The sequence below is a fragment of the Vidua chalybeata genome, chromosome 5, assembly GCF_026979565.1.
Source record: "Vidua chalybeata isolate OUT-0048 chromosome 5, bVidCha1 merged haplotype, whole genome shotgun sequence".
NCBI classification, from domain to species: Eukaryota; Metazoa; Chordata; class Aves; order Passeriformes; family Viduidae; genus Vidua; species Vidua chalybeata.
The window spans coordinates 22,153,525-22,176,414 of NC_071534.1; the positions used below are offsets into that span (position 1 = coordinate 22,153,525).

Genomic DNA, 22,890 nt, shown 5'->3' on the forward strand with positions numbered 1-22,890 from the left:
CAACAGAATACTGTTGGCCATCTTAACACTTAAGAAATTGTGTACAGAGCTGTCTACACTGCTGCCCATGTCCTTAGCAAGTGTGTGTATAAAACAGAAGAGGTTTTGCTTATGGAGAAGTACAAAGTCCTTTACCTGTAATCAGATATTGGTACTTGTTGACCTCCAGCTTGACTCCACAAAGACTCTCAGAGGCTTCTGTGTAGATGTACTGAACATGTGGCATTATCTGGAAGCCCCTGTACATCTACAGAAAGAATAAAAACACTTTTAGTCATCTTAAGAGGACAAGTTTTACTTAAGGTTCTTTACAATCTACATTCCTAGTTTGTGGTGGTAAGCAATAAATTTTCTGGTTTTTACAAGAGTGAAGGAATAATGACACTGGCTGGACTCATGGAAGTCTCCCTACCAGATGTGCTGGTAAAGCAGAAAAACCACTTGCTAATAAGCCATTGCAATTCAGCACAGCAACCAGTTTTTCCCATTCCTATTAGTTCCAGTGGCACTGACTGAACAAAGTGCCAGTGATACAGGCTCTGCCAACATCCTGAGCATTTTTTTCTCCCTTATAAAGGTCAAAATTAGGGAGAGATAAAATTAGTTCAAGCTTGGAATCTTTCTCCTCTATGTGATTTAAACAGTTTCTTCCAAACTAAGGGATTTTTCTTTTAAACAATTACCCTATTTTCCGGTGTTGCTGCTGTAAGAGTTTCAAACCTTTGGTGCTTGATCTAAGTCATCAAGCCAGACACCTCCTTCTCAAACGCGTAGCACACACAACTCCTGCTGACCTCAGCAAGGACTTACTATTTCTCTAACTCAATGAATGCAGACATTGAATTCTACACCATCTTCTAAAATTAGCCCCGTACTGATGGGCGCCATAAAGAAAATATCATGTCTACATAATTCCTCTGCACTCCTCCTCCTTCTTCATAATCTTTCTTCCAGCTCAGTTTATTCGAAACATGAGCCCACAGATACACTAGCAGTTAGATTCAGTCAGAAATTAGCACATGTCCCCATCTGACCTGGCCTTACTGCTGCAATTTAGAGAAACTCATGCCCACCTGTTAGCAGCATAATTAAGTCTTTGCATAGCAATGAAACAACAACTACATGTGTACATTGGACCCATTAAACATATCCTATTTTTGAAACAGAGGATTATTTTCCTGAGAATTTAATCTTTAAATTTTCTTTTTTGTCTTTTCAAAGCATTCAGTCACTCTTTTTTCCCTGCCAACTCCACGAATGGCCAATATTTAGAAGTTAAAGAAGAAATAACACAAGTCAGAGAGAATCAGTTTCCTGGCATTTCCCAGCCTATTCTTTTCTCTCTCCTCTTTACTGATAGACAGCACATTCAGTTTAGTAGTAAATATTAATTATTTAGGTAAAAGAGGATCAAAAAATCCCAAACAATCCCAGTCTATAGATCTTTGCTGCTGTGTCACCTAAACTGTAGTATTCTTCTCCAGGATGTATTCTTTTCCTTTAAGTCTTCTATTACCCCAGGGTATTTCACCATTCCCCCACCTCCTTTAAAAACAACAAATCTTTTTTTCTTTCTGAAAGAACATCTGTTAATTTAACAGACTTTATTCTAGGCCCAAATACTTAATATAAAACCATAAAAAATTACTGCTAATTCTGCTATGCTGAGAGGTCAAATTATCTTTGGAGCATCTATGGAATGTCAGCCAGGTAAGTTTTTTCTCCTTAGATTCCCCTAATCAGTATGATCTTGGAGCAGTGTCACAACTCAGGAACAGCACTGCTGGGTACAGTAAAAGACACACTAAAGAGTTTGCATTTTCCAGCCTTTATTCTATACCCAGCTAATATGCAAGCAAAGTACTTTTTAATTAATCCTACTGTACCAACAAAAACTCATAGATTATGCTTGAAATATGACATTGTATCTATAAGTGGCCAAAGTCTCTTTCAATGGAGATGGAAGAAGTGAACTTTACCTAATCTCTGCTTTATCCCTGCAATTTTCTTGGTATCAGATGACCTACTCAGATTTTCCAATCCAGTCAACAGAGCTGGAGATCTAGATTCTGGCACAAGCATCTTGTCTGTCCTTGGATGAGTTACTTAGCCCTCAGCACACTTTTGTTTCATGCTTCCCAAGGGTACTCTGAGGAAAGGCACATAGAATAAAGGTCACGTGTCCAGACCCCTTTCTAGTGGGTGTCACACCAAGCAGCTCAGATACTGGTATCTAAGCAGATAAAACTAGCTAAGATAACAGCTGGGGCTGCCCAGTTCCTCCAGGCAGTGTATCATCAACACTGCAGAGAGCTGCACACTGTGCATGGCAGTGCAAGGGATCTGTCACTCACAGTGCTGAGCTCCCAGTCATGTTGGGCTAATTAAGTATCTGTGTTACAAAGTCTGCACACGGGCAGGCACACTTGAAGCCCTTTCTTCCTCTTGCCCACAGGGCTATGAGCTACCTGAATCATTCCCCTGGGAAGCTGTTCAGGTCCTTCCTACAGGACTGTTAGTCATCACTTTTCGCATTTCTAAGCCATCAAGCCCAATGTGACTGCCTAGGAAGTAGCCAGTGATGCTGAACTGGGGCTTGTTTTCCAGCTCCTGGACCTAATTTCCTGTTCACATTACCATCAGGGCCACCACTGTCAGGGCCACTAAAGAAAGCATGCTCAGCCTATCAAAAGGCACTTCCATTTAGCCCTCAGTGATCCACATCAATGGGAGCCACTGCCACACCGACTGAACCCATACTGGGGTAGACAGGGCCTCCCACACCCTCTGATGACTGAACAAAATTCACCAGTAGGACCTCGGTTCTCAGGGAAGGAAAAAGAAAGTTTGGCAAGGGGGAATCTTCTACAGATGCCCACTGTTAAATAAAACAATTATTTTTGGATATACAAAATGTCTTGGAAGTGTTGTTAGACCAGTCAGAAGAAACCCACCCATAAAGCTACCCTCTCTCCTAACTGCTACCTTCAGAGTTCTCCTGTCCCCACAAATGTGCATTTTTGGAAGCATAATAACAGAGAATAAAGTATTAGCAAGCATGACATGGTGATGTCTGCTAGTGCTGTTCTGTTTCCATCTGTGTCATCATTCCGCTTAGCAGCCCCCATACTGCCTCACAAATGCACAGGCAAATCCTGTGGTGGTTCCTGCTTCTTAAATGACTTCACCCTGTAAAACTGTTCATGATATTCCTCCTTCTATTCCTCCCATGTGAGGTTGCACTAGATACCAAGAGCTGGGACTCACACCTTGCCTAACCTTCAACTACCTAAAATATAGGCAATTCACAGGAATTAGGCATCCTCTCTAGTCAAATGCCAAGAACAGACACCTCCAGAGCAACTCAGCCCATCCTAAAATAGCTACCTACAACTTGTGGGCAGGATTACACTTTGGTGGTTCCTCTCTCTACCCATTGACAATCAAGAGAGCAGGAAAGACTCAACACCTCATTTTAGTCTGTCTAAAATTAAACTAAATTAATCCTACCCCACTTCTTTCCTCTTGGGACTATCACATTTCCCCCCACAGACTCATTTTACAGATAAGCAACAAACCAAGGAAAGTCTCCTTGCTTCTGGCAGCCTGTGCAGGGTGCTGCCATGGTCAACCAGGACTGTTTGTGCTCATGGAGAAGAAATATCTTATCTCCTTGTTTCCTTTGCAGTTTCCTGAAATAGGCTTGGGCCATTCTCAGAATGCACTGCAAGATCACAGAACATGTAGGGGTTAGATCAGTCCTGTGCAGATTTTTGACATGTGATCGCAAAGTATTCTTATATTATTTGAGAAAGCAGTGGGGAGAGGCAGATGTTGATTGGAAAAGCACAAGGCCTCTTCAGACAACAAACCTGAACTCTAGAAAGCCTGTCACAGTTCTGTGCCTGTGGGCTGACCTTGTGCTCCAGTCCAGGCCCCAAGCTGGTTTAGTTGTGAAATGCAGCAACGAGTTCAGGAATGTTAGTGAGATCAAGACTCTAACCCGCAAACTCCAAGGAGCCGTGAAAGGACTATGGAGATGGTTTGTTGCCCTTTAAGGCTTTCAGTGCTTTCCACAGGCAATTCAGCACACACTGATAGACTAAATGGCTTGTTTATTTTTCACCTGCAGGTGCAGAAGGGTTTATGCAGACTGACATGTTAGTTCTATCTTCAGAGCTGTTCCCATGCAGCTGTGCAGAGCCATAGGCCTCCTTAGTTCTCTTTTCAGCAGGAAGACAGTTAGCTTTCATTGGAGCAAACAAGGGAGAAATTTGCTGTGTCACTCTGAACTCCCCCACTGTATGGATCTAAATCTCTCTTTAGATTGAAGTCTCTAAGCTCAGCAGAAAGACAGCAGGGTTTCCAAAGAAGACAGTTGGTTTGTTTATGAAGAACTTTGTCCTCCGGACATTCCAGTCCTACTGAGCACTTTGCTTCAGGTTCCTTCCTGCCAAAGGTCACAGTTGAATGTCCAGTGCAACATCCCACCAGCCCACTATCTAAGCAGCAGACATAAGGGCAGTTTGACCAACACATGATTTCCTCTTTAAAATCCCTCTTGCTTTTGTTGGACACATAACTTCCCACAAAACACTGTGAAAATGCTTCTGCAGAAAGGCCCTGTGCTGCAGAATAACTCAATGAAAACAGCCAGGACAGGCTCAGGTGTCTTAGTCAGAAGAGGGGCAGTGTTCTGAGTGGTTAAGGGTAGTAGTTCATATCAAGGGACTAACATTATTCTAGGTCACTGTTCATGGTTGTATGTTAGACAGGAAGCACCACTCTTGGCACTGAGAAGGAGGAAAAGTAGTGGTACTGGACAGACCAGGATGAAATCAGAAAGAGAAGCTGATGAAGCCACTGCAGTATGTGGACACTGAATAGTTTTGTGAAGCAGGGTACACTTGCTGACCTGGAGAGTGACAAAACTGGAGGAGAAAGGCACAAAGTGCTGCAAGCTTGTTGAGGCAAACAAGAGCCATAAAAAAAGAAAAAAAAGTGGCAGTGTTGTCTCATTATTGCCAACACAACCAGTTGTTTTTGGTTTGGGTTTTTTTTTTTTTTGTTTACAAATATATATTTCCTTTGGAATCTTGCAGAGAAATTTTTAAGGTTAAGGAAGTCAATAAGCACAGCACCTCATGCCCTCCTATACAAAGTGCAGGCATTCCACTCTTGTGGAAGAGCCATGCCAGGACCAGATTTGGCTACATGCATGGTTTTGCGGCAGTTTATGAAACAGGCTTTGCCTCTCCTCCTCCCGGCTCTGGTGCTTAGCTATAAACTGCCTTATAAAGAGAGTTACTGTTACAAGGCAAGTGACTGGTTTTTTCTGAACCTTTACTTTGTCTAATATGTTTCAGATTTCTGCAGTCTCTGCCAAGCTTTTCCATTCCCTTTCTTTTTTTTTTCCTCAAGACATAAACCAGTCATAAGACTGGTATGGCATTGCCAAGAAAAACAATCTAGGGCTGATTTTTAGCATTACATAACAAGGGGGCAGTTTAAGAAAAAAAAAAAAAACAAGTCCAAAGCAGCAGGTTGAGTGCAGTTTGTGCAGCAAAGAGTTAGAGCTCTGAAGAAAGAAACTAAAGAAATCAAACAACTGGTGTAGTTGTCCCTCTTTTCATCTCTGAATCAATACTTCACAGCTCTTCTAAGCTGACAATATTTAAAAGCTACAATGCTCCAATTAGTTTTATATAAAGACTTCACTATATGATTTTCATTTGTTTTGTACATAGAAAAAATGCTGTAATCCTAACTGGTGGTCACAAAGAAAGCAAGGAAAGAAGAGAAACGAGCACTCTCCCAAGGCTGGCAGACCCCCACCATAATTTCCGTCTTGGATTTAGTGAATGTGCTGCACAGAAAAGCTGGCATTTCCAGTCTAACACTGTGCATGTTGAACACAAAACACGTCTTCAGTACCTAGAGAAGACCATCTGGCATCTTTTACTACCAGAAATCTTAAAATAATGGAAGAATTCAGGTATTCAGCACTGTATGTCAGGAATGATCTCTTCCTGCTCCTTTCCCCTCTTCAGGCAAGTTTCTACCAATTGCTGGCTTCCTTCCATTCTGTATGGCCAGTACAAAAAGTGGAGGTGCTGTTAGGTATGCAAAGTGTTTGTTATTATGTGTTAATTAGATTCCTTACCATATCTACTAGCCTGTGGGATATGTCTGCAAACATACCTTCATCTGCTTGACCGTGTATCGCATCGTTCCAAAGGGTCCATCTTTCATGAGCTTCTTCCCCACCACTTTAGCTCGGATCACTGTCATAAGGGAGGGAAAAATACAGCAAATTATAGACAACTTTACACAACATTTTTGCTATACCCTCCACTTAAAAAAAAAACCACAAAACTGTTTACATAAGTTATCCTGTAAAATAAACAAAAGTCCAGGTCAACCTTCCTCTCAATTTATTCTAAGTCTCACCCACAGTGAAGGCATGTAAAATGGGATGGCAAAGCAGGTGTTTATTTAGAGGAAATCCAATTCTGTATGAAGAAGAAGAACAAGCATTATTTGTGGTTAAGTCTCACTGAAATCTGCAGAGCAGACTGTAGCTGGGACCAAGACAGATTAAAATCTTTGCACCAAGCAAAGTTTGTAATGCCTTAATTCTCAACATAGAGGATGATGTTCAATAGGAGAGTACTTTTACATTGTCCTTTGTGTGCCCAATGCAGTTTCTGTTTCCCAATAAATGTAACTCAGTACAGGGCACTAGAATATCCCATATCTGGTATTTCACTACAGCTGCCACCTCTGAGGTGCCACAAAACTAACAAATGCTCCCTTGAACAAACAGCTACTGTGCAAACCAGATTATTCAGCAGCCATCAAGTGCCCAGTGAAAGCTGCCAGGTTAGCCAGAAGTCACCTGGAAGACAAACTAAAGCTGACCCGTCAGATCTTGTGTAAACTGCACTGCATTTCCTTGTGGACAGCAAGGGGCAGTGTGTGCTCTGTGGCACAGGTACTACCAGTGCACCACAGCAATGTCAACTGAGCCCAACCCACTACAGATAAGGATTTTGAGGTCTCATAGGTAAGGATTTTTTTTTTTATCTAGCGGGAAGTTTACAGTCAATGCTTAATGAAGGGTTCTCTTGCTCATCTATTTTTGGGGCATTCCATACACACACAAAAGAAAATGTTAAAAACTGTTTTACTGATCCTTTTTGAAAAAGTTCTGCAACCACCTGCTCATCTCAGCAGAGGAGCAAAGCTCAGGGACAAGGCAGACATTATCCATTTTAATCTATCACAGAAAACAAAAACAAACAAACAACAAACAAACAAAAAAAGCAGGGAGGCATAGAAAGGAGCTAAAGAGGTGGAAGCAGGAAAACACAGTGAGTTATTTATTTGCATTACAGCATTATCTAACAGCAACAACAAAGTTCAGGGATACATTTTGCTGAATATAAAGGACATTAAACAAGCATCTTATTGCATCTTAGCTTATTTAGGTTTCAAATCTGTAGAAGCCCACCGGAAGGAATTGGAAAAAGAGAAGACTAAGGTTTTTTTCACTACCTAGGTCCAACTAAGGAGGCAAAAAGCTTATTCCAGCTTCTGGAATAATCAGAAGAACAGATTTAAAGGAATAGATAGGTCTGGTTTTACACACTAGTTCCTGAACCTTGTTCCACAAAGGTGGTGTGAAATGAAGACAAATCCACTCTGCTCTGATTTATATCCTGTGCTTCAGCCAGACTTGTCAAAGAAATTTTAAACTAGGTAAGACGGTCCTGGCTTTGATTCAAAGAACCAACAGAACCTTCATTCACTGAGTGTAAAACTTCATTTTTTTTTTTAAACTTCTATTTTTCAATAGCAGTAAGAGCAATTTTATTGATTCTTCTATTTAACAAGTTGTTCTGACTTCAATTGACTCTCATCTTCAAACTTAAGTAGCTATATTGAACCATGTGCTTGAGGACTGCAAATAGCTTTAAAGAACTAGCTTCCTCCACTTGCTGCCCCCAGCCACCACAACCACCAGCAAAGTTACAGAAACCAAACTGTCCAAGGGTCAGTGAGAAAGAACACAATTCCTTAAGGCTTTGTGAATTCCAGGACAGCTCACTAACACTGGAGTCTACAGCAGAGAGTGTCAAAAATCTTATCTGCTGATAGAATGAAATTGAAAAAACTGGTGTTTGCCCAACACATCTAACATGAACAAAAAAATCTTATATCTTATTGACATTTATAAGAAATGTACTGAAAGGCAGTATTACAAAATGCTAGGGTTTCCAAACCAGAACACAGTTAGCATATAAGATCACAAGCACATTCTCAGTTGCTGACAAAATACGTAAAAAACCCATTTTCTTCATGTATTTCACTCCTAGCTTGTCAGTCCTTTGACTTCTAGTTAGGGTACCACAGCCATTTCAGACAGAAGCTTTGATTTATGGACTAACACACAGCTTCGCCAAATATTCAGAATGCATATCTCCACTAGGACATAAGAGCATTCCGATTTCAACTAATAATACCCTTGAAAATCAGTAGAAGGCTCTGTATTTTCCTATTATTGTTCCCTAATAAAGTTGGAGAACAACCATCCTCGCAAATTCCTAGAAAAATACTTAGAAAAGCCATGACAAACCTTAGTGTGGGCTATCACATCAAGCCTTTTGTAAGAGGGTCAAGCCCTCTATTTTTCAGAGAAGTTGCCTTTATCACTCCAATGGTAACGTTTCTAGCTAAGCCCTTTACTGAAGAGCTAGAAATGAAAAAAGAACCCACCCTGCATATTTTTTCCCATATTAAAGGGAAAAACAAGCTGTTAGCCAAGTAGCAGAGGATGTTCCAAGTCTATCACCTGTAATTTGTGAGGTTAAATTCCCGTCCCTGAGGATGAGATGCCTCTGAGCCACTCTGGAGAGAAATGCTGCATGGACAGAACTGCCCAGAACTGCTCTTGCATGTGTAGCTTCAACCCCCTAAGGCTCCACATAGGAGAGTCACTTGTGTCTACACCTTGCTCTGAGCAGAGCTCCACTTTGCACACCTGCAGCCATGTGTTTCCCAGGCCCTATCTTTGTTCCTGCAAGCCACCACTCCCCAGTTATATGGCTGGGCCACTCTTCACACCTGACCAGAAAATAAAGAACATTGCTCCTGACCGAGCAGGGGCCATGCTTACTTGCCAGAGGAACTTTTCACCCTCTGCAAATTACCTGAAATTTACAGTGTTTCTGTTGCAAATTCAGTCCATGTCAATTTAATTAAGTTGACTGTTTACTGCTGCAGACTCCTACTTCTTGAGTAGAATGTAGCAAAGGTGCTGTGACTGCTCTCCTGAGCTCCTCCCTTCTCCTTCAAGCTCTATTACAGTCCTGCTATTACCGATGGGAAACTTTATCCCACACAAGTGGTCACCAAAATAGCTGCATATTTTTAAACCGCAATTCCTTTGAAGCACTGCCTATGAAAATACTCCAAGATGAATGTTTCTCAGTACTTTGGGGTTTCAGGTCAGGTCACTTTGTGGGACTGGAGCAGTTGGCAAGGTCTCATGAGTGATTTGTAATTATTTATGAAAAGCTAAATTAGACAAGGATATAAATCTTGGTAAGATAAGCATGGCAGCCATGCCATGATACAAAGAGGAGAAGATGTATGTACTGCTTCTCAGCATTTGACATGATTAAATAATGCAGGGAGGAAACATCCCCTCGTGAAAGGAAGGAAACCAGGCTTTTACTTGATACTCAAAAAAACCCCAAAATTAAAATAATAACCTGCTGTGTTTGAGTATTCAAGAAATGCATCTAAGAATGTATCACAAATAATTAGTGTATTTATCTCTTTTCACTGGCTTTTTTGTGGTGTTTTTTTTTTTTTTTTTTTTTTTTTTTTTTTATGTAAACTAGCTTGGTAGTTAGGAAAACAGAGATGGCTCAGATTTGCCAGGACTAGTAGCTACTGGTTTGTGTTTCCCTGGCATCTCTAGTGTGGTACAAACTGTCTGCAGGTGCAAGAACACTCATAAATACAGGCAAAAATCACCTACATCTTTTCCAAATGTCACTGGATGAGGTCCTATAAAGGCAAACAAATCAGAATGGGAATGAGAAAAAGTGACCTTTTATTTGCCCATATGCATACATATCTAACTCAAGTACTCTTCACCTTACCACTTACTCTGTGTCCATTTGCTCAAGGATTCAAGGGAGAATAGGCCTAGAGGCAAGGCATGAAGCAGAAGAGGACATTGACTTTACATCTGAGATGGCAGAAGGCATTCTTTGCATGAGTCAAGGAGCAGAAAAACAGAGATTAAAACACGCACTCGCCAAGCTGAGGAAACAACACGGTGAAAAGACTTGTAGCTACCAAATAATTCCATCCAGGCACACACTAACCACTACATGTCTGGCAGCTCTTTTTCCCAGCTGATAAGCAACATCAAATGTCCCGGTTCAATCCAGCACGTGTCCTTTATCGGGACCAGCCACTAGATGGTGACTCTGTCCCAAATCTTACCTTCCCCTGATGAGAGGGCAGCGGTACAAACCCAGGCTAACACCACCAATCCCAGCTGTTTGCTCAACTGCACCATGAGAACCAGATGCTTTCATGCAAGTGGGCTGGTTGTCATCCATAAACAGCATTTTAAATGGAGGCACACCCTTCAGAGACCAGGATTTGCTCCAAATCCACTTCCCTTGTGACCAATTACCATGAACAGCTCAGGAGGGTAACAACTGCTACACTTCTCATTATTGTTTCAAGGATTTATTTTATTGGTGCGCAATATGAGTAATTTTAAGTGAGAGCTTTGGCTGAAATGCATGCTCATTGCATTTAAGTGAGTGAAGGATGTGGAGAACTCGTTGTTTACTAATGGAGACACACGGGACAAGTTATTCTCCCAGGCCACTCTCTGACATAGTGGCTAAACAATATATAGAGAGCAGCAACGTGACTGGGAGGCTGAAGAAAAGCTCCTTCGGTCCTGAGGCCACTGACTACACCAACACTTAAAAACACTGCTTTAACACCAGACACGTGACATGCCAAGGAGGATCGTTGCCATTTTATTCATCCAAAGACTATACCAGGGCTCACTTCCAAGAGCAATTTACGGAGACCTTTTTACCAGCTTTACTAGCAGCTCTCTAATTTGATCTGCCTCACAAGATCTCCTTTCTGTGCTGCTACATGCTGGAGGGCTCACATCACACAGGGCTAAGGCAGCTGGTATGTTTTAGACTCCTGAGTATACCTAGCACACTACTGAAATATAAGTGTCATTTATGGGGGTGTCCCCTAATGTGGGATGCTTTTACACACAGATTTTCTAGTACTGGTGCTGATGGTGCTGCTAAGATGGAATTGCTGTCTCCCTTGCTCACTCACACAAGATGCATTCCTTTTCCCATTCCCCTGGCTGATCTGTTAGCAATTACTATCAACAGTCTTGGTTGCCCTAAAACCAGAGGACCATAACTAAAGGTGGATTGTATCCTTTGAACTGGAAGCATGGCCCAACTGTATGCAGCCTCTTGGGAGGTTCTATTAAATTGCCTGGTGGCTGCAGGCTTCTGTGAGCAGCAAGTACCTGGTGCCTGCTTTAGGAGGGGAAAGAGATAGCAGCTCTTCACCCATTCCTCCACTTGCACAGGAAAGCAGAGTGGAGAGGGAAACACTGATTACAGCAGGGGATTTATGAAGAGGGGAAAAATCCAGATGCCTCCAGCCAGTTTGATGATCTGTTAGCACTGAATGTCGCCTCTTCCATAACCAAAACAGAGTTCTTTTCTGCATCAGAGTGTTGAATTTGAAGGCTTCTCGCAAAGCACAAGAAGGCTGAAAAAATACCACGGAGAAGCTTCCTTTTGCCTCATTCCATCATGACCTTCATCCAAAGCCAAAAAATGCAAAACAAACCCCTTTTGGTTGTCTTTGAAGAAGTCAAATTCAGCTGTGCTGGTACACAGTATCACCAAAGAACATCAAGGAAGCAAAAAAAAAGGTAGTGAAGTTAAGAGGTTCACTGCTGGTTGCCTTCCTCTAATACCCTGACCAACAAACTAGTTCCCATTATTGGCACTCCATATCTTGACTTCTTGTCTTTTCAAAGTGCTCTCAGGAACACTAACAGAGAAAGAGCACCTTTTCAACACCATTCACCTCTGCCAGTCAGTTGCCACATAAATATCACATTGTAAAGGACGTGCTTTTACATCAGCAAGTGTGTTGGTAACTAACAATGAAAGTCTAAATAAAAACAGGAAAGCAAGACACAGATAATCCTCCTTCCCCTGTTCTAACCAGAATTATGACATTTACTTTTGGCCTTTGTTTTACAGATCCAAAAAAACTTCCCCTGTCTGTGTCATGGCAAGTCTGTTTGAAGGCCACCCCAAAGAAAAGTGGAAGGCAATTAAATGGGTTTGCCCAGGCCTAAGCTCCATATAAAACGACTGATCACAATTACACTTGCTAAATATTAACCACATTTCCCATCCCTGCAGATTTCCTTGCCACTGAAATTCTCTTTGCACAACATGCTGTGCTGCTTGATTTCTAACACTGCAAAATAAGGAGTGATACAACTTTTTCATACAAGATGTGTGATCTGATTGTGTCAGACCTTCCATCAGCTCAAAAAGTATAAACTTCTCTAGAAGGGCTTTACCTGGGAGAAAGTTAATCCTCCCAACAAGACCATAAATTAAAGCAACAAGGTTGCATAACACAACCAAGCAGAACTTGGTTAGTGCTCGGCATTTCACCTGTAGCTTATTAACTAGATACAACCTTTGTGATGGCGGCAGTATCAATCATTTTTCTCCCTCCCCATATGGTGCATTTGATCCAATGGAAGTCCAAGCACTTTTTAAAATACATTAGAAACAGAGAGAAACAAGAGATCTCTGTTAAATGAGAACCTGCAAATTCTCTTCTGGACATTTCTTTCAGGTTCCTATATGCAACTTGGTCAAAGACTCTTCAACTGCCCAGCACTTCCCCTCCATTTAACTCCTGATGTTAGTCCCCCTGCTCATACACGCCTTTGGGAATGCAGAGGGAAGACTGACTGGTGACGGGAGAATGGATGGATCTAAAATGCATTTAGATCCATTTAGAAGATCCAAGTGGAATCTCTTAGATCCATAATTAGTACATGCAAAAACTAGCTTCAGGAAATACCTAATGAAAAACACAGAGAAGCTAAAGGAAGAAAAGGAAAAAACCCACTGTCCGTTATTACCAGCTATTATACCTAATAAACTCAGTGAAGCCAGGTAGACATAAGAGCTTAGCTATATCAGGCACAGAGTTAAATTACTGGAGTTACATGCATTTCTGGGTTAGTCTCACAGCTTGCATCAACAAAACATTCTAGGTTTGCTATACATCTAAGCAGAGACACTACAGACTATGTAATGAGCATGCCTACAGCATTAAGAACCCTCTGGTAAAATAAAAGGAGAAAATGTCATTCCTGCCAACTAGACATTTTTCTGTCTCCCTTTTGGCAGGCTTTTTTTTACTTTCCACCTATATTTTTTAACTTGTCACTGGAAGCTGAATTCAGGCTAAAGGCCAAAGGCAGTAGGCAAGCATCAGAGAAAAGGAAGGAAAAATGAAAGAAGTGGAGGGAGAGGAAGGGAGTGTCTCATGTACAGAGCACAGTAGAGGCATCTCGCATCTCTCTCCAAGGAGTGTTTTCAGCAGAATGCATTCTCCAAGGAGTGTTTTCAGCAGAGTGCATTTTGCCTCCTTCTGTCTCTGACAACTGCCAAAGGCAGAAATGCTTTCAGCCAAGGTTAGCAGTGTTGGAAAGATGGTTGTCAAAACCAACACACAAAAGCTCTTCCAAAGCCAGCTTACAACAGTGGATAAAAATAACAAGCATATGACTCAGAGCAATACTCAGCTCAAAACACCTTTTCCATTTCCTTTTGTCTACATACAGTTGGTGCAACAGAATAAGATTTAGTTCAGGCCTCTCTTCCAGATCAACTACTTCTCAACACAGTACATAGAGGATCAGGGGAAGCCAGGCTGAGACAAGGTTCTGGTTTCCCACAGTTCTTTGGAATTGTTCAAAGGAGCCACAGGTCTAAGCTTTCCACTCAGAGAATATGGCAGAGCTGATGTGAGACCAATTAGGGGCAAATGGAAACCATATGCGATTTTAATGAAACAAGAAGCTGGTGCACATAACTTACTGCTGCAGGAGCATTTACTGCCTGAAAGGAATGTGCATCTGGCACTGATCGTTTCCCAACCCATCAAGTGAGCAGTAACATGGAAAGCAAATTGGAGCATATGATGAGAGATGAATTGCCTAAAGAGTACAGTTAGGGGAGCAGCCTCTGCAAGGAGAAAACATGTCCTTTGCCTGTGATTTAGTGATACAGCTGTAATGAGGCTGATCTTCTATTTCCACAGATCATGATGATAAACTGCAAGAATGAGTGCTAAAGTGATTAAAATGGATCGAGTGATATTTCCAAAAACATACCACAATCATAGAAATCCCATTCTGATTCACATGGGGCAGACTTTTTTCTCTTGAGGTCATGGGCACTCCTTAAACAAAGTACTGTTGAAACTAAACAAGGGTAATACAGTCCTCAAATGATGTTGCTTTCTGGTGTACATCAAAATGGGCACACAATGAGATTTCAGGTTGAAGAGGCAGTGTAGACCCACCCTTCTAAATTTTTTTTTTAAATTTTTTTTTATTTACTATAAATTACCCAGGAAGTTTCAGTTCTGCTGAGAAAGGGAAGTCCCCAGCCTGGAAAGTCATAGATAAGTTGCTTTACTGGGCTATGTTTTTTCCTTCTACAGGCTGTTGTGTTGCAGCTTAGTATCAGAGTTCAGAACAAACCCACTGTCTCCACTAAGTAGCCAAGAGATGGCTCACATACATCAAAGAGGAGGTGAGGGAAGAAGTTCTGATCCAGCACTTGACCAGTGAATGCCCAGGGCTTGAACCTAGTAGATGTTACTTGGCATTTCAAGTAATAATGAGACTTCTGTAAAACCAGACACATAGAACTGGCATGTTTTTGATCCTAGAGCAAGATTTCCCTTGGAGTATAACCAGAGTTAACAAGCAACATAAATTCATCACTTTTTAAGTATTTTTTTAAGGATGCAACATAAAAATTCTTGAGCCAAATCTGCCAATATATTAGTCCTTCATAACCCACTGTGCAATCCACAAACCCACTGGGCACCAGATCCAAACAGTTCAACAGGAGGAAGAGAAGGAGGAAAGACAGTCCTACTAAAGAAAACATCTGAAGGCGGTTTTCATCTATGCATTAGAAGTAGGGCATCTCTGACAGTCCATGTAAACCTTTCAAAAGAGGGATTATCAAAAGCCACAGGCCTGGACACTCCCTGCTTCATCAACTTACTTCAGAGGACTCTCCTTGCTTCAGCACCTTGCCCATCTGGGATGGGTGCCAGCGTTCTGTGAGGAGGCTGCACTCCGCTGATCACATGGTTTATGCTCAATTTTGCACGTAGGAGCTAGAGAGGAAGAACTGTTTGGGAACACGTATAGATTTCAAGGGTACTGGGTGGGCCTGCAAATTCCTTCCTGCATTAGAAAACTTTCACTAAACTGACAGGCTAAGCAGCTGTCCACACCAGAGAGGTATACATATTTAACCAGGTCAGGCCTACAGGCACTGCTCTGCCACTCCTATTCACACTGGGCCTGACAGAACCTAGTATTTGGTCTGCCAGACCCTGGAATTAAACCTGCATTCAAACAATTTGCCCAGTGAAAAGAGTATCTTTGCTCACCATTCTTGAGACATCATCAATTGCTCTCAAGCTTCCAAAATCTGCAGACTGTTCACATACACTGGACACCTCTATGACACAGTTCTGGTTATATTGCAATGCTTAAGGAATTTACTAATTGCCCATGTTATTAACGTCTGTTATGTAATCACAGTAATTACTGCCATGTAGCTGATTTTAGGTACATGAAGAATTTTACCCTGGAGTCTGAGCACCATGTAAAGCTTTAGGTGGTGCTCAGATCCTGATTCACTGTTCATTAAAGCAAGTAGGAAACCTCCCTGAGTCCTGAGAGCACCTCACATACCACAGTTCCCAGCAGCCTACAGGTCAAGGACAAGGACAATACAAGGTCAAGGTTAGGGCAAAATACCAGGGCAATTTGACTAATCTGCCCACCTCTCCAGAACTTTGCAGAAGTCCATATAGTGCCCTGTCGTAACTGCATTCCAAAGCACCTTCCTTCACTTTTGACCTTAGAAGGCCTGAAGAACTCAGTGTTGATTTGTTGTGGAAATCAGATAAAAAAACAACCAACCAAAAAAATCCCAAAAAACCAAAACCCCCAATTCTTTACATAAGCAACACAAAAACTGCACACTGTGCATCCTCTGGCTCTGAAGACAGAGCCACAGACAGCAGAAAAGGTAGATAGCCAATGGCCAGTCATCTTTCTTCTTCAAACAGTTTGCTCAAACACCCTGACTGTCCTACTGACAGACTAGCCTAAGGTGTTTCATGGAAACTGCATCTCATTCTTCTGCTACCCAAACTTTCTTCACACATACTTTTCATCAGAATTTCATATCCATGAACAACCCAGTAGACCATAATCAAAATGGATTTCCAGAAGTAGTGTATCATTGCTAGGGTGCTTATATACATCCTTGGTGCTACCAATGACATATTAATGAGTTATGACTCTTAGCCAGACTTGTGTAAGTGCAGAGAACACACTGAATGGTTATTTGTGCCTGTCTGCCACCAATCGTTGACTTTTTTTTTGCACAACAAATATTTATACAAATTAAAGACTAACCCATGTTGTTTTATTCTTAGACCTGCTGATAATAAGGGGGTTTTAAATTGAAATGCTCAAATCTGACCATATGAATCTGATGGAGACTCACTCTGAAGTGAATGTAGCAGTCATTTAGCTCATCTGTGCTACTGAAGTTTGACAGCTTCTGAAAGAATTCTTATTGAAAACTTCCATAAATTTCCAATTTGAGGGAGGCAAGCTTGCATTCCCATATCACTTCTTAGATGTCCTTGTAACTTTTAAGGAAAAAACCTAAAGGTCACAAGATATGGCTGGGTAATCATTTCACAGCTGCCCTGGCAGAGTGATGGCTATTTTTGAATGCTCTAAGGCCCATTAACTGTTTGGGAGGCAGAAGTTCTCTGGATACTGAAGTGCTGAATGTTTACAGAGAAGGTAATCATTTCCAGGGTATCCACCAAGCCTGACTGTTTCCTGCCCATCTTGGTCTCCTCAGACATTGCTGTAGCAGGACTATTTTGGCAAAGTAATGAACCACGCTCCCAAGAGCCAGCTTTTCAGGGCTGGAGTTAAGCTCACACCTGGGACACCAGTATAAGCTTGTTTAAACATTGACAGGGAGGGAACTAACAGAAATACAAGGGGAAATACCTCCTCTCAATTGACTGGCAACAACACAATCACAAAGCAAACTTGTTTGTTCATTAATGCAGCAGACTCAAGGAGTTTGTCATATTGACAAGGACTGGAGCAAGTAAAGGGAATCTAGGTTTGTGTTGTAAAGGGAATTCTCAGCATTCAGGGAAAGGTAGATTTGTGTTTTAAAGGTAATTCTCAGCATTCAGAAAAAGCTAACTATAAGCTTAAAAGGACTAATGAACTGGAATCTCTCCGAGCATGAGAAGTAGCATATAACTTGATCAAAATCATCACTTCCAGAAGGGGAAGCTGTTACTATTAAGCCATCAGGGATGTGTTTGGAAAGGCTTTTTCCTGTTAAGGATAATGGCTTTACTTAAGTCACAAATTTCTAAGGAAAGTATCAACTTCAGCAAAATTGGGTTTTTTTCCATTTTTTTCTCAGGAAAAATTTGACCTATTTTTAACCTGGTTCAGCAATTCTCTTCAAATGCACTTGAAGTCTTAATGTTGACATGAAATGACACGTTCAGTCAAATTGGGCATTTTCAATTAATCCTTCAAAACATTAGATTCAGATGTATCTGAATCACTTTTCCTAGCAAATGCCATGCTGAAAACTCCAATATTATCATTTTCCCTCACATTTCAGATGGAATAAACTTCTGGCATTTCAAAATTCTCTATGAAGCAGAAAATCTGACCCTCCTCAGCAAGTTTCTAGCCTTCTCTTTCACTGTATATAAATCAGGTGACAACAAGAATCTCTAATAACAGAAGCAAGAGTAGTTCTATTTTTCTCCTCATTTTTCAGACGTGGCAAGTAAATTCATACCAATGAGAGCTGCAGGTGCTGAGAACTTGCATAATTTCAAAAAGTAAGCCATTATCCCCTATGATTTCAGAGTATCTAAACTAAAATCAGCATTCAACATCAAAGATCAGTCCTTTAATTCACTGTGCCAATAAAAGTCTGCCAACACTGCAGACTGTAAATGAACGCTGACCTACAAAAGCCATTTTTTAAAGCAACTTAGGATACCCCAAACACTAATTTAACCTGTTCCTCATTGGCTTGCTGAGTGCTTGTACTTTGAGCCTGCAGACAAGTCAGAAAGTCAGCTCTGTGACAAATGCTTTCCTACTGGCTGTTTCCAACATTTTGAAGCAGTATTGTTTGATTGCAGGCTGCTTCCTGAAGCTGCTTCCTTCAACTGCCTGCTGAATCCAGTTGGAAACTTTCTACTGATTTTAACTGGAATGGGATCAGGCCCTAAATAAGTAGTGGAGGAATCCCTAGACTTACAAACTGAACAGCTGCCTCTGGCTTTCCAAAAGAAAAGTTATTCTTGCAGCTGTTTTCCCCTAAGTGCCATATCGCTCCAAATTGTTACAGGACTGGAGGGAGGGGGAGAAGGTGGAATCTTAATAGTCCATTAAAAAGGCGTATGGGCCATTGCGCAGCAGCTCTTTCAGTTCGGCTCAGGCAGGGTCACTGCTGCCAGGCTCAGACAGCCCTAAGGGCACGGGAAAAGTCGTCTTCTTGTTTTCACATCTCATTCACGCAATGGATAACGAGGGGGAGGGAGGAATCAGATTTTGGGTTAATTAGCACCATGAACAGACAGCTGCATTGTCATTAAAAGTTCAAGAAGTCACCGGGGTCATCACCGAACTGCAAGATGTACACACATGCACACGAGGCACACGTCTAAGCCTGGGCTTGGCAGCCCTGTCTGGGCTCTGATTTGCTCCTACCCCAAGGATACACTTTGAGTCAATACTGAACTGCTGTAGCTCTGAGAAGACCAAAGCATAAAGGTACTCCCTCTGAATAGCAGTTGTTCATCCCCTTGGAACTACTTCATTTCACATGTAATATACCAGCTAAGAATAGCTACAGAGCTTTTTTCCCCTGAGAAAAAACAGAGGTGTGGCTTACCAATGCGTAGTTTCATGTTCACTTCTAATAGTCTGTGGGATAAGTAGAACCCCAGTTAACAAAACCATGCTGTTGGTGCACACTGTGGAAGGTGTTTCCTTCCACAGCTTCCTTCAACTAGCAAGGAAGCTGAGGAAGTGCAAGTGCACATTAGCAAATTCAGAAATGAGCATGTATTAATAGTAATGAAAAGATAAAACCTCTAAAATGTCAAGGACTGCTATTAATAAGATTTGGAACAGTGTTAGCCTCAGAGAGTTACAAGTTGGCTTAAAAACAAAAACAACAAATTATCCAACTATGCAAAACAGCCACAGATTACATTCTCCTTGCCTCAGATTGCAGTAACATTTTCTGTTAAGGGATTTTAAGGAAAACACAACAAGACAATTAAGGATTCCCCCGACACCTTCCAAACAGGGCAGAGAAGAAATATTATCTTGAAGAGCTGAAACATTAATGCTTCTGCAGAAAGCAGACTGGCATTGCCTGGTTCTGTCAGCTTTAGCTTTGCTGCCTATATATTCTGAAACCATCATTATAGTGAAATCTTACCAAAACATAGTTTTGTTTTTCTGGGTAAAAGCATTACAGATCCTGCTTACTCTTCCTATTAAATTGGCAGGCAAACATGTAGCTAACTCATGAGTGTATAGTTCCATTCAGTGCCTGGTCTTTGGCAAAGGAAAATACCCTAGGAATACACAGAAACAAGACTTATTTCATTTGACACCTGTTCATCCCAGTGTACAATGATTGTCCATATATTTCAGTATGCTTATGACAATACGGCATGTTGCAGCAACTCTAGCAGAGATGTTCACATGAGGAAAAAAAGTAGAGTAAAAGACACAGTCCAAAATTCAGTGGGGAAATTATATACATCAGCATTTTGGTTGTAATTGCCCACGTTAAGATGGGGTACTGCAAGCTCTGGTGGATTTCATCAGAGAAGGGAACCATGTGGGCTAAGCTCCTAACTCCTCTTAGAAAACTACTCTGAATTCTTTCCCTCTCATTCAGGACCTGGGTATTTTTTTGAACCAAAACTGCCTTTCCCATATTTTTCAACAGTGCAACCTAGTGATGCTTTTTCAAAACACCATCATAGTGTTTCAATAACAACTTTGGTCAATCTTTCCAACGTTGGTCCACATATATATGGAGGAGTATGTACTGGAGAAATCCTGCCATGCGCTGATCTTATGACAGTTTGATGAACAAACACTGAACCTGCACAAAAATGTGAATCCCCGGGTGTGCCAAGACAACTACTACACTAGAATCCTGTTCTGTCCTCTTTCCTTCTTTCTGTCAAAACAGCAGTCAGGATGTGAGTAGGCAATGTCAAATTCAGAAGAGGAGAGCTTTGAACAGCACAAAGAACAAAGTTTACGTCAATAGCCCAAGCTGCCATGCTGCATAAAGGACAAACAGGAAAGCAGTTTCTGAGACAGGAGGGAAAGAAAGACTCGGTGCTTTCCTTTACCCAGCTCTTCCAACAGCCATTAGTAGAAGAGGAAATCGGTGTGAGAGAAGGGCATGCAGAAACAAACACGAGATCTTGCAGTGACAGGAAGGAACCTATTGGCTTGAAAACTTTCCGGTACTAGTGAAAGCTTTGTTTCCCATAGAGCCAAATACACCAGACAGGTGTGGTCTGATGCTCTCAATCTACACCATTTCTTCAGTCAATTAAACCTGCCATTGGAATAAAGGCCGGCAAGGACGGGCTTCCCATCCTGTTGGTCTCCCAGTCAAACAGAAAAAGAGGAAAACAGAATACACTGGCAAACTCAACAAATAGCTACAATTTAGAATGCATGTGGGAGGTAGATTAGGCACTCATCCTGATAAAGAAAAAAAGACTTCAGAGTTGGAGTATGTCTCTAAAGAGTTTTGGAAGGAACTTAAAACTCCATGGATTTAATCAATCTCTAATAATAAGGAATTAAGATGACAGAAGGGAGCTTTGGGAAAGTCAGAGTATCCCACATCATGCTTCTGGGAGGTATATTTTATCAGCATCAGAAGTCCAGCCTCGCTGGATGATGCAAATGACTCACTATCATAGGTTCTGCTGCAGCAGTTTTGTTCCAGAGGTGTTAAAGGCAAAATACTGATAAGGGTCACTGGCTGTTTGCCACCTGATCTAGTTGAGCTTCTCTCTGAATGCCTTTAAACCTTCCTGTGATAACTTGGAGTTTACTAAAGTACACCTAAAAGTTCTATCTGATATTATAAAATCTTCTATTTATCTGCTTCTCTGTAAAGCTGCAAACTGTTATACAGTAGGGGAAAGCAGGACAGCTGCTTAATTCTATTGAAAATATACTGTCTGTAGAGAAGATGGAAAGAGACTTATTGAAGTCTCTTTTCATCTTGATCCTCTAAGGAAATAACCAACTAAATCCTTAATCCCCAACCCCTTGGGGAACAAAAAAAAAAAAAAAAAAAAAAGGGGACAGGTGCTGCTCTTCATATTTAAAAGAGTAAAACAAAGGGCTTAAGAACTCATCCTGCCCCCACCTCAGCACTATCTTTTTCAGTCCTGAAGTTCTTGCACAGGAACTGCAGCTCTTGTCTTCCCACGCTTCTCTGGGTTTGTGATTTTTGCCCTGCAGGATGCTAAGGGAGGGCTGGGTATTTTGTGACTATTGAAGTACTGTACATGATGGCTATTTAAGTGCTCCAGGGATCACTTCACTGTTTTATTTCCTCTTGGACTGATCCACCTCACCAAAGCATTTAAGATATTCAGTATTGCAAGTGCTATACTTTGCATGCAGTGTGGTCTCTCAACTAGTTCCATCTTTTCCCCACCCTACATTCTCCTGAATACCAGAATTCTTTCAGCTTTCAGTCCTGTGCCTCATGTAGCACATTATTTATTGGAGGAACTAATTTCCTTAGAAACACACCCATGCATCCTAATCCAGAGGTGAGCATGATAAATAAGGAGGATGTTTCACTCTTCAAGAAATTCAAAGCAGGGGACTCAGCAACCTCACACTTCACAAGATAAAGCAGAGGACCCAACAGTCATTCAGTCCACAAGAGCTGGTCTAAAAGCTGTTTCATAGTGTCACCTCAGATCCATTTTATCTGCAATGCGCATATCTCTGGACCTATGAAAGGCAGGCAGGATATTTATAGCAGTGTCAGAGGAGGCAGGAAGTAGAGAACTGGGGTGGGTGCTTGGGAAATATAAAGGGCTTGGAGCACAGGGGTCAGCCTGAAACTCCATCCCCCAAAAGAACATAGAGCTGAAGAAGAAGTATCTGCAGAATAGCTGGTTTTCCACTGATATCCCCTGGCTCACTCCTCCTCTACCTGTTCCCTTTCCAACACCAGCCATTTCCTGTCTTTCAAAGTTAAGCGGAAGTTTTCCATTCTGTGGTTTTCCTGTCTTGGTACAAGCAAGAACATTTTTTTTCCCCTCTTATATTTTAACTGTTTGGAGACCAACAAAAAAAAAATCTGCTCACCG

General features: G+C 41.5%; 2 protein-coding genes across 3 annotated transcripts in view; one reads left to right on the top strand and one right to left on the bottom strand.

The window, feature by feature from the left end:
• Positions 1–22,890, top strand: part of SYN3 (synapsin III) — a 189,593-nt gene that overhangs the window by 72,662 nt on the left and 94,041 nt on the right. The gene's annotated exons all lie outside the window — the stretch shown is intronic.
• Positions 1–22,890, bottom strand: part of TIMP3 (TIMP metallopeptidase inhibitor 3) — a 37,526-nt gene that overhangs the window by 5,644 nt on the left and 8,992 nt on the right. The window contains exons 2-3 of the mRNA XM_053943488.1: positions 6,202–6,284; positions 136–247 (exon numbers count right to left, since the gene is read on the bottom strand). Coding sequence (XP_053799463.1) covers positions 136–247; positions 6,202–6,284 — 195 coding nt within the window. The remainder of the gene's footprint in view (positions 1–135; positions 248–6,201; positions 6,285–22,890) is intronic.